This window comes from Oncorhynchus kisutch, linkage group LG8 (assembly GCF_002021735.2).
Source record: "Oncorhynchus kisutch isolate 150728-3 linkage group LG8, Okis_V2, whole genome shotgun sequence".
Taxonomy (NCBI): domain Eukaryota; kingdom Metazoa; phylum Chordata; class Actinopteri; order Salmoniformes; family Salmonidae; genus Oncorhynchus; species Oncorhynchus kisutch.
In genome coordinates this window covers 14,103,743-14,116,102 of record NC_034181.2, presented here as the reverse complement: position 1 = coordinate 14,116,102, position 12,360 = coordinate 14,103,743, and the positions used below count along the sequence as shown (strand labels likewise).

At 43.9% G+C, this 12,360-nt stretch overlaps 1 protein-coding gene across 1 annotated transcript in view; it reads right to left on the bottom strand.

Annotated features, from left to right (window-relative positions):
* LOC109896169 (protein Niban 2) overlaps window positions 1–12,360 on the bottom strand; it is a 46,075-nt gene that overhangs the window by 17,474 nt on the left and 16,241 nt on the right. Inside the window, exons 3-8 of the mRNA XM_031829707.1 lie at window positions 11,596–11,724; window positions 11,255–11,360; window positions 10,144–10,311; window positions 2,075–2,190; window positions 1,318–1,422; window positions 890–1,052 (exon numbers count right to left, since the gene is read on the bottom strand). Coding sequence (XP_031685567.1) covers window positions 890–1,052; window positions 1,318–1,422; window positions 2,075–2,190; window positions 10,144–10,311; window positions 11,255–11,360; window positions 11,596–11,724 — 787 coding nt within the window. The remainder of the gene's footprint in view (window positions 1–889; window positions 1,053–1,317; window positions 1,423–2,074; window positions 2,191–10,143; window positions 10,312–11,254; window positions 11,361–11,595; window positions 11,725–12,360) is intronic.

The window sequence follows — 12,360 nt, the reverse complement described above, 5'->3', positions numbered from 1 at the left end:
ACCTGTCAAAGGAGGGCTCTACTGAATCTGCGTCGCTGCTATACAGATTGCACGCTTGAAATGTAAAGGTATTTTCTGATTGAGATGACATATGCAGCGCTTAAAGGGAATGCAGTCTCCGCTAATGCGAAAACATTATGCCTTTCCTTTTCAAATCACACTGAACTTTTCCGCGTTACGGATTGAATCGAGCCATATGTGGCTGTGAAAATCACCTGTCAATCTGTTGGTAAATCCCTGTGGACTCACAGGTAAACATGCAGACCAGACATGGAGGACTATGATCCACTGTGCACTGAAGCTACTGGGATTGACCAGTTACTGTTCCAAGTTGCCCTTATTGGGCAGAGACGTCAGATGAGTTCACTCATGACTTAACTGTTTTTTCGTATGCATATAATTGTATTGTAATTTTACTGTATGTCTGTGTTATTATTTGTTTATAAATGTCTGCTCTTCTCCCAGCCATAGGGAAGAGATGTCTGGGTGTGGGGGGGTGGGTAGGGTTGTGGCTGAGAAGGTAGATGAGAAGTTGGGTGGGGGGGGGGGTGGGTAGGGTTGTGGCTGAGAAGGTAGATGAGAAGTTGGGTGGGGTTGTGGGTAGCATGAAAAGAAAATTCCTGTATTATAAATTACTGGTAACCATATTGTGTTATTGTGCAGGAATAATTGTAAAAACGTCACACGAGGTGGTTGGAAAAACTGACCATGGGTCAGTTTGTAGGACTAGGGTCAACTTCATTCTTCTGTGGAGGGCTCATCCTCTTAAATATATTTGTGTGATATTTCTTTATTTTGATAGAGATAGGACAATGAAAAGGGGACAAAGAGTCGTCCAAAAGGGGACGAAGAGTCGTCCACAGAACAGCAGAGGTCACCGAGGGCTCACCTTTGATTTTGTTGGCGACGTGCTCCTTGGAGGTGATGATCTGGTCCATGTCTGTGCGTATGGAGGCCTCTAGAGGAGGGCGTCGGGCCTCACAGCTCTGCACCACAGCCTCATACTGGGCCTGGGCCTGCCTCACCACCAGACCATACACCGCGTCACACACCTTCATGGGGACAGAAGAATACTTTATTGAACCATTTTTCTTGCAGTCAAAAGGAATTAATCTTCTGCCTTGATCCCAGGCCTTTTGAAAAGATACACAAACAGGTTGAAGATGTTGGCGTAAAGCCATCAGGTACAGAGCAGGGGAACACAGGGACTCATGTCAAAACAGGAACCACAGAAGCTAAGGGGTAAGATAGTTCCCCGCTTGCTTGGTATAATATAGAAAGGTGTACTTGGACTGTTGGGTGAGAGATGGGACTTACTAGCATCCAGTTCCTCTGCCTGTCGTGCATTTTGCCTTTGAGTCGAGGGGAGATCAGATCCCTGAGCTCAGGGAGAAGAGTCTCCATCACCAGGTTGGCCAGAATCTACAGGAGGGATACACAACACATACAGAGGTGGATTCATGTGTTACAGATGACAATTAGGAAGGAACATTTCCTTGAAGCTTGCTTCAGCTGTCCAAAAGTATTTGTATGAGACCCAACAGCCATTTTTCCATAGTGATACGAAATCCATAGTCTTATTCACCAGAATCTGGGTGCTCTGCACGCTCCACAATTTGTATGACCTACAGTCAGAGCCCTGGCCTGGTCAGCAAAATAACCATCAGTGTGACTCAGCAACCCCAGAGTGAACAGCAACAGGAAGCATACAGGGATGAATCACAAATGGTATCCTATACAGTGCACCACTTTTGACCAAGGCCCATAGCGCACTACATAGGGAATAGCATATCATTAGAGATGCACAGTCCAGCTGCGAGTTGATGTCACTATGGCCCCTGCCCTGGTGACACAATCCTGTAGGCATGAACACACTGGGCCCTGACCCTCTGTTGGACAGCAGAATGGGAGGCAGACAGGGCAGAGAGTGGTGTCACTGTGTGTGTGTGTGTGTGTGTTCGCACAATAACCAAACAGTGGATTTCATTCATAGCGCCCTATAACACCACCAATGAGACACAAAGATCAGACCAGCACATGTGACACAGACTGTCATTCGTTGTGGCATGCTGACCTGTGAGGGGATCCCACACATCATCTCCCAGGTGCCATACTGCCCGTGGGCTTGGCGGTAGAGCCTCACTGCATCTGTGAAGGCCGGAGTCTGCACCTGGCTCTCCTCTGATAAACCTATGGGATAACCACAGAGGAGCAGTGTTGTTAGTGGACGAGAAACATAGTAAGGGTTGATTTTAATACTTTCTAAATTCACATTGTCCAAGTTTAATCACAACAATCTCAGAAAATATTGGTTACACTTTCTACAAAGTACATACATACAAAATGCTTTCTAAAATATTTTTGTGGCTAAAACATGCTTAAAAAGGAGCTCCATTCCTAGTTTGTTGCACTTTGCCCAGAAAGAGACGTGTATGTAGACCAAGGGTCACAGTCTTAATCTGGACAGTGGAGTAGGAGGCTATTCCTTAAAAGGAAACAGTCTAATACAGTGAGATTGCAGAGTGACCACACACACAAAGAACAGGTCACCCTCTAGTGGCAGCAGAGAGTAGCCTTGCTTTTAGTTATCATAGCATTGCCATGGCAACCCAGGGAGAATCCACAGTAACCATTTTAAAGGAAGTAAGAACTTTTGTCTTCCCTAAAAATCGCCCAATCATTTCCGAATACTGAAGTAGCTACACCCCATAATGGCTTAATGATTGTGAAACAGCTTCTGTCACCAGGCCATCAGACTGTTGAAGAGCCATGACTAGCCGGCTACTTGCCCGGTACACTGCACCTTGAAACTAATTCCCCATGTACCGTATGTAGTCTGAAGGCTGGTCACCTCATTCTGTTTATATACAGTTAACTCACTGTGTATATACTGCACATTTGGAACATATTCAAAACGTCTTGATTTATCCACATTTTGTAATGTTATAGCCTTATTCTAAAATGTATTGACCCCCCCCCCCCCCCTCCCATCAAATCTACACACACCACCCTATGACAAATCAAAAACTGGTATTGATTTTTTTGCTAAAAATAAATACCTTATTTACATAAGTATTCAGAACCTTTGCTACAGGTTCACCTTCCAACAGGACAACAACCCTAAGCATACAGCCAAGACAATACAGGAGTGGCTTTGGGACAAGTCTCTGAATGGCTGGGCCACTCAAGGACAGAGCCCGGACTTCAACCCAATCAAACATCTCTGGAGAGACCTGAAAATAGCTGTGCATCGACCTGACAGAGCTTGAGAGCATCTGCAGAGAAGAAATGGGAGAAACTCCCCAAATACAGGTGTGCCAAGCTTGTAGCATCATATCCAAGAAGACTCGAGGCTGTAATCGCTGCCAAAAAGGTGCTTCAACAAAGTACTGAGTAAAGGTCTGAATACTTATGTAAATGTGATATGTTTACTTTTAAAATCACACCACCTGCTCCCCCTAATGGATAGAGTTCAATCACACCACCTGCTCCCCCTAATGGATAGAGTTCAATCACACCACCTGCTCCCCCTAATGGATAGAGTTCAATCACACCACCTGCTCCCCCTAATGGATAGAGTTCAATCACACCACCTGCTCCCCCTAATGGATAGAGTTCAATCACACCACCTACTCCCCCTAATGGATAGAGTTCAATCACACCACCTGCTCCCCCTAATGGATAGAGTTCAATCACACCACCTGCTCCCCCTAATGGATAGAGTTCAATCACACCACCTGCTCCCCCTAATGGATAGAGTTCAATCACACCACCTGCTCCCCCTAATGGATAGAGTTCAATCACACCACCTACTCCCCCTAATGGATAGAGTTCAATCACACCACCTGCTCCCCCTAATGGATAGAGTTCAATCACACCACCTGCTCCCCCTGCTTAGATTATCTCCACCGCTGCTGAAAGCGTCAAAATGAAGTAATAATGAACGCATCCAGCTGTGTTTGGAATCCAGATTTAGAATTGCATGCACAGGCTCTCCATCCAAACAACTCAACAGGAGGCCCCTAGAGAGCTACCCTGTGTTGTGATAAAAACGGGAGAATTTAGAAATTAACTCAATGCGATTGTGTAATTGCTGTGTGTGTGGACTCCAGCTATGACAAAGGCAGGAAGTGAATGTGTGCAGGGCAGGGTAGGGCTGTGTGAGAGGCCTGGGAAATCTACCAGAGCACATGGCTACAGGCAGGAAGTGCACAGGCCCAGACCCCCCCTTCCCTCTCTCTGTGAGTGAGTGAGATTAAGGGTGGGGCCAGGCCATTTATTTTGGCACTGCCTCAGGAGAAAATGGAGGGATTTCAAGGGCCCCCAAAACAGCAAAAAGATGACTAAGTAGAGTGGCTTTGGGACAAGTCTCTGAACGTCCTTGAGTGGCCCAGTCAGAGCCCGATCGAACATCTCTGGAGAGACCTGAAAATAGCTGTGCAGAGACGCTCCCCATCCAACGTGACAGAGCTTGAGGCTCTGCAGAGAAGAACGGGAAAGAACTCCCCAAATACAGGTGTGCCAAGCTTGTAGCATCATACCCAAGAAGAATAGATGCTGTCATCGCTGCCAGAAGGTGCTTCAACACAGTACTGAGTAAAGGGTCTGAATAGTTATGTAAACATGATCAGTTTTTTAAATTTGTCATAAAAGTACAAATATTTCCACAAAACTATTTTTGCTTTATTATTATGGGGTATTGTGTGTAGATTGATGAGGAGAAAAAACTATTTTATATCATTTTTGAATAAGGCTGTAACGTAACAAAATGTGGAAAAAGTCAAGGGGTCTGAATACTTTCCGAAGGCACTGTAAACCATGATGACTGATGGTTTACATTGTATTGAAACCCCCGCACAGCCATCTTGGCACTCCTCCATTGTAAGATTTGGAATCTATAGAAACTTATTTATTAATGTCTACATTCTTTGACACATTTATTCTATGACAGACATACTTTAAAATTATATTTTGTGAACTGAACCTCAAAAATAAATATTTCTTAAAGTAATTGTTTTGCTGCTAATGTTAGTCTCCATTATAACAAACAAAAATACATGTAATTTTGTCCTTTAAACATGGACTTGAAATACTGTAGAATGTCATTCATTCCAATGGAGGACTGGTCCTACTGGGAAGTACCAATACAGCTGACCGGTGGCTTTGAGTTCATGTGGACCCAGTGACTCAGACGTGAGCTCCTGGATCAGGACTGGAGCACTGGGACTCAGACTTTAGCCACAGCGTCTTGCGACTCGAGCACAGGGGACTTGGGGCTCTAGGTTTAGTGACTTGACTACATCACTGGGCGAAAGTCCAGTTCTACTTTGGACACCGTTGTGGCTGCAGTGTCTGATAACAATGACGTCGCTGCAACACATACTTTTATACATGTCATATTTCTGCTATTATGAAGAGAATAGGAAAAACATTTTGGTAGGACAAGGCTATATATATATATATATATATATATATGTTAGTGCACATGGAAGTAAGTGATTTGTTTACTATAGGTTACTGAGGCAATACAAATGTGATGTGACTCTAATTAAAGGGTATTTGGTTGACTAAAATGGCTCACTTTGTAACTAGATCAAGTCATTATTCAAATTACAACGTGACTATGACTTAATATTTTAGACAAAATGACAGAGTAGACAAAATAATAAAAAGTGCCAAAATTAACACTGCTACACACACTACCCAAGCCTGGGTCACAGCTGGGGCATGTTAGCTATGTCCTTATCAGGAGCTGGTCAGGCTATTTCTTTTTAGACTGATTTTTAAATAGTCTGCATTGTCAGAGGGACCAGCTTCAGAGCAGACACGTGTACGTACGGGTCTTTCGGATTCAAATAAGCTTTATTAGCATGAATGACAAATCCACTGCTGTTAAAGCGAAGTGATAACAGTAAACAATTATAATACCATTGAAGAGCCAGAGAGGAGGGGCGGCCCAGCCAAGGAAATGAATTGCCACCACATACCAGAGTTTACTGAGCCTGCAATCTAAACACGAAGCTATGCTGCCAGCAGTACGACACATTGTCTGTCCACTCAGGGCCTGGCTCCATGAACACTTGGTGTGCATCCCAAATGGAAGCCTATTCACTATGTAGTGACCTACTTTTGACCAGGGACTACTTTGGTACTATATAGGGAATAGGGTGCCATTTGGCAATGGTCCCGAAACCTCTCATCGGGGACCCCCAGGCGTTTCACATGTTTGTTGTATCTAATATGATTCCCCTCGTCAAGGACTTGACGATAAGTTGAAATCAGGTGTGCTAGCTCTGGAATAGTTCAAATGCATGGAACGGCATGGGGTTCCCGACGAGAGGTTTGAGAACCCCTGACATTATGGGATGTGCATGTGCATGCTACAGACTGGTTCCATAACATTGTGGTCACCTCTTTATGATGGTGGATCAGACTGGAGCTTCTACAAATTGTATACATTTAGTGATATGCTGTGTATAGGCTGGTCTGTGCATTGGGTCATAAGGCAATTCAAAATAAAATAGTTTAACCTTTATTTAACTAGGCAAGTCAGTACAGAACTAATTCTTATTTACAATGACGGCCTAGGAACAGTGGGTTAACTGCCTTGTTCAGGGGCAGAACGACAGATTTATACCTTGTCAGCTCAAGGATGATTCGATCCAGCAACTTTTCAGTTACTGGCCCAATGCTCTAACCACTAGGTTACCTACCGTTATAAGGAGTAGAGGTGAAAAACTACCGGTAATTTACCAAAGTTCCCAGAATCTTCAGTAATTTTGGAAAATGTATCATAACTTTGGTCATTTATACTTGAATAACTTCAAAATTATATACATCTGTGTCCATATGTCCAGGAGTTTAGTACAAAGACCATATAGTTCCAGAAATAGCATAACAAAAAGCATAATTTCTAATTTCCTCTGCAACTCTGCCAACCATTTACTTTTTTCCAAAACTGCTACCAGTTTGACACCAAAAATACTTTGTGTAAGTGTTTAAAAAAATGTAAGGATATTTCATGCTGAAAGCCTCATATTAAAACACCAAATTGTATGCACTAAGTGGGTTTATATTTAGGATCATGTTTTACAGTCGTTACATGTTTAATTCTAAAATCTATTTTACCAGAGGGCCAGGATCATTACAGACACCTGTTAGAATCTGAAGTACCCAAAAGGGCCACTAGATGTTTAGTGATGGATTACACAAAATCCTTGAAAGATACCAAAACTCTGGTAGTTCTCAGGTAAACTTCTAAAATGTATAGTAATATACCCTCCTTTTGCAACCCTAATAAAGAGATCACAGTACTTGAAGTGCTAATCCTTAAAACGACTGAAACATAAATGGATAGTTAAACCCTAAACCAGTGTTTCCCCAAACTTGGTCCTCAGGACCCCAAGGGGTACACTATATGGGTTTTTGCTATAGCACTACACAGCTTACTCAAAATAATAAAAACACCTAACCATCAAGCTTTGATCATTTGAATCAGCTGTGTAGTAACAGGGCTCCCGAGTGGTTCAGAGGTCTAAGGCACTGCATCTCAGTGCATCTACAGTCCCTGGTACGAATCCAGTCTGTATCACAGCCGTCCGGGATTGGAAGTCCCATAGGGGGCGTACAATTGGCCCAGCGTTGTCCAGGTTTGGCTGGGGTAGAACTTGTGCTTAACCGACTTGCCTGGTTAATTAAAAAGGTTAAATAACAATGACACAAAACGAGCACAGGGATGGATTGCCTGACTAAGCACTCCTGGTCCACAATCTGATGGTTTAATTAGAGTCATTTTGTGACTTAATTGAGTCATCCACTGTTGTATAGTAGACATGCTAAGTACTGCTGACAGTATCTGGGAGTTAGAGGACAGTTTGTTTTCTGACATAACAAGAAAGTGTCTGTAGGGAATTTAGCATGAGCTGGCCACATGTTTTATGTTGAGAGGGAGAGGGCATGAAGGAAGACCCCCGGGGCTTACCGTAGACCCGTTGTTTAGACAAATGGAACAAACTCTAACTTAATAGAGAAAATCTGGTAAAGGAATCTTTGAGCAGGCAAGAGGCAGCTGTCATTCTTGGGATTCTCTACAGACATGACTGTTTCTTTTCTAATCCGATTTATTCCTCAATGAAAGATAACTCTGGTGGCCACGTAGAGGCTAAAGAGAATGGAGTGAGTACAGTACAGCTCTTTTTTCTTAGTTCAGGGAGCATAGATCTCGTCCCAAAACACTGTCCTCACATTCACCCTGCTAAAAATAAATAAACCTCCAAGTATTCCTGGTCTACTCATAATACATGTATATAAAAACATGACACACTGCAATTAAAGTAAAACATTAGTCTGCACACAATAACCAAACACAGGCCCTGTGCAGACAGATACAGCAGACTTCATTTCCTTCCTGTCAATGATGAAACTGTTGGAACCAAGTTTACATGACGCCAGTTCTAAAACATATTGAATCATGTGTATGGCATACGGTTTACGTAAGCTCGCAAATACGGAGGAAAGTAAACAGCGTGGCAGGTAGCTACTCCCTCTCAGAGACTGTCTTCCCTGTCGCTATGGGGACATAGTCTATCCCAGAATCCAAATCTGTCCAATTACTAGCCTGGTCCCAGATCTGTTGGTGTGGTCATTGTCAAACCAAACCATGACAGGGAGTTGGTATGACAGCACAAACAGAATGGGACACAGGCTATTCCAATGCAACATTCACCCGAGTTTGTGTCTGCTTGGACATTATAACTAACTGGATGTTAGTACAGATGTCAATGCTCAAGTGCTGTGGCTGCTTATTATACTGTAGATCAGGGGTGTCAAACTCATTCCATGGAGGGCCTAGTGTCAGCTGGTTTTTGTTTTTTCCTTTCAATTAAGACCCAGACAACCAGGTGAGGGGAGTTCCTTACTAACCAGTGACCTTAACTCAACAATGAAGTACAAGGGAGGAGCGTAAACACACAGACACGCAATGGAATGAGTTTGACACATGCTGTAGAGGAAATGAAGCCAAAACCATAGAACTATGTATAAACTATGTAGCTATACGTCAGTCTCTGCCAGCATAGTTGCTGTGCAGCTCTACAGAGCCAACATGGGTGGCCTAATTCAAAACACTATCAGTAAGTCCCTAGGAGGATTGTTAACAGTCCCCATTTGATCATAATGTACTGGATTGTAAACCTACTAGGCTTTTATATTGACACAGACATGTATGGAGCCAGGTGACACTTCTATCACTGTTGATCAATCTAAATTTCTGCAGAGAGGCTGTTGCATGAGAAACATGATGGGACACATCAAGAGACAGTGAGGATGGTGGGAGGACAACACAGTCTGGGTTTGGCTAGGTGGTGGTCAGCTGGAAGCCATAATTCCTGGGTTCAGACAATCAATTCATCAGCAGTCAGTTCAGTGTATACTTCACTGCTACACCACTCCCCTGCTCAAATCTCTCTTCCTGTTTGAGTTATATCTAGTCTGATATTAGTGGGCAGACCTGGGTTCAAATGCTATTTGAAATCTTTCAAATACTTGAGCCAGTGTTTCACCTATATTCATTAAGCAGTGGTGGCCCACCACTGCAATAAATAAATACAATATTTTAATACGTTTCTGTCAAGGCGCACTTAAATGATTAGTCGTTGGCTCAATGACTGGAAGTCTATGGGAACAGCTAACATGTCATTATGCTACCGCTAGTAGCAATGCACTACTGTTAAATGGGGCTCTAAATCAACAACTTTGCTATACATATCAAAACTCTTGAAGTCATTGATTCTAGACATGTGTGCTCTCGCCTTCATGTATTACTCAATAACTGCCTCACCATAACACCTTGGGACCAAGGCTGGGAACCAATTCATCTAGACACTTCGGTCACTCACTGTGTTTGAACACTGCAATTAAGTTCCTTCAAGCATGCCGCAGAACCTTCAAGCATTCCGCAGAACCTTCAAGCATGCCGCAGAACCTTCAAGCATGCCGCAGAACCATAAAAATGGACACTTGTGTTTCAACATGCGCACAACCACAGAGTGAAATAGACCACAGAATGAATGACAGGATGATCTCGACGGGTAATACAGTGAGTCTGGGATTGAATGTTTGTGTTGGTTTGACAGGGATACGCACCATCATTGGCATGTCTTACACAGTCCTGAAAGACTGCATGCCACTTCTTCTGTTCTTTCTCCGTCACCACACAGAAGTAGTAGTGGCGGGCGTACGGGTGCCACAGGATCAGGGGGAACTGGGTGGCACACTTCAGGAAGGGAGCGTTACCCACTTTAGCCTTTACACCTGAAACACACCATCACAATAACCTTTATGCAACAAGTACATTTACATGTAACCGGAATTTTGATATGGTGAAATTGTGTTGACAATCCTTCACAATACACCAAATATTCAGACAATAATTTACAGTCTATACAACACTGCATCAAACAGTCCTGCACCAGCCAGGAAGTGATCCTTTCTGCACACGTCGTGAACCATCCAGTAGCACAAAAACAGCCCTTCGGAAACAGGAACATGCCCACATTACATCAAATAACAGCGAGCCGTTCATAAGTGCAATACGAGGTCTCCGTTCCTCTTTAAAATGATGACATATGGCATTTATGGGAGGAGTCTTAACATATGTAGGTTGGAATTTATGGTCCTGAATCTTGCCCTGGAGGCAGCTCTGCAGTGTTCACTAGCTGGCACAGCCACGAACTCTGATGTCAACCCTAACCACACTGCTAACCCTAATGCCTAATCCTAAATTAAGACCAAAAAGCTAATGTTTGTTTTCATGACAGACAATTTTGACTTATCAGCTGGCCCATCCTGCAGAAATCGCTCAGTTTTGGTGCCAGGGCAAGATTCATGACAGTAAAAGTTAACCTGCATAACATGTGCCTCGCCCCCTTCCCTGGTTCTCAGTCCCAACATGTGCCTCGCCCCCTTCCCTGGTTCTCAGTCCCAACATGTGCCTCGCCCCCTTCCCTGGTTCTCAGTCCCAACATGTGCCTCGCCCCCTTCCCTGGTTCTCAGTCCCAACATGTGCCTCGCCCCCTTCCCTGGTTCTCAGTCCCAACATGTGCCTCGCCCCCTTCCCTGGTTCTCAGTCCCAACATGTGCCTCGCCCCCTTCCCTGGTTCTCAGTCCCAACATGTGCCTCGCCCCCTTCCCTGGTTCTCAGTCCCAACATGTGCCTCGCCCCCTTCCCTGGTTCTCAGTCCCAACATGTGCTCACCAGGCAGGCTGTTGTTGAGCAGCTCCAGGTACTGATCCATTGAAGTCAGCACTTTGTACCCAGCACAGTTGATGTTTCCCTTGGGGTGAAGACCTCTCTCGTGAGACTGACGGGGAACACAAGGACAAGGCAGATGTAATGCTCTATTGCATCTTTATCCCCAAATACTAAACTTGTTGACAATATGACATTTATGAGAATGAGCCTTGCAGATATAATACACATCTAGAACTCCATGTATATTACAGGGATTGACACATTTTATTAGCCAATTCACTAATACTGACAAATGCACCATCATAATGGGGGGGGGGGGGCATTTGAATGAAGTCTTCCCTTACCGCTTTGTTGTCATAGTAGTTGATAGTGTAGGAGTCAGGAACGAAGATGAAGTGGTTTCTCCATTTATTGTTCTCCTCCAGAAACTGGAACAGAGCTCCAGAGAAGATGGATCTATTCTCCAGAGGAACCTGAATGGGCCGGACAGGGGAGTCTGTAAAAACCTTCTGATGACTGGCATCTAGGGACATCACCTCTTTGGTGGACTGGTCCATCTTCATGGACCAAGGACTGGCCTACTATTTAAAGCCTTGGAGTTCCTCTTGAAACATCAGGTATACTTACTACATTGCCATGTGGTACTACTGTCTGTGATGTCTCAAATGTAGTCTAGACACAGTAGTGTTGAGTAATTTATCCAATCATTTGCCCATCAAGACAGTATTGTTGTTCTCAGGAAAACAGCCGACATTCCTCAAAAACCTCACTGACAATAAAACTGCAATCTCTTACACAGCCTCATGTAGTTAGCATTGTCAGTGCAGCTGTAACGCCAGACAGAATGTAGCTAACTGTTTCTCTTTACGAGAGTGTTACGGGCCTTTAAAAACAGGGCAACAGGCTTAACCCTGGACCCTCAGGAGAAGCCTAATAAAATAGTTATACTAGGGGCTCGATTCAAACCATAGCGCTTATGTTCAGCATTAATGCGCTTACAGACTGGCTGCGGAAAGCATCAAAGGTTCTGGGAGAAGGGCGGCAGCTGGAAAAGTCTTGAACATTCCCTACGCATGGTTGACCAACTCTTTTACGACAACATTCGAGCT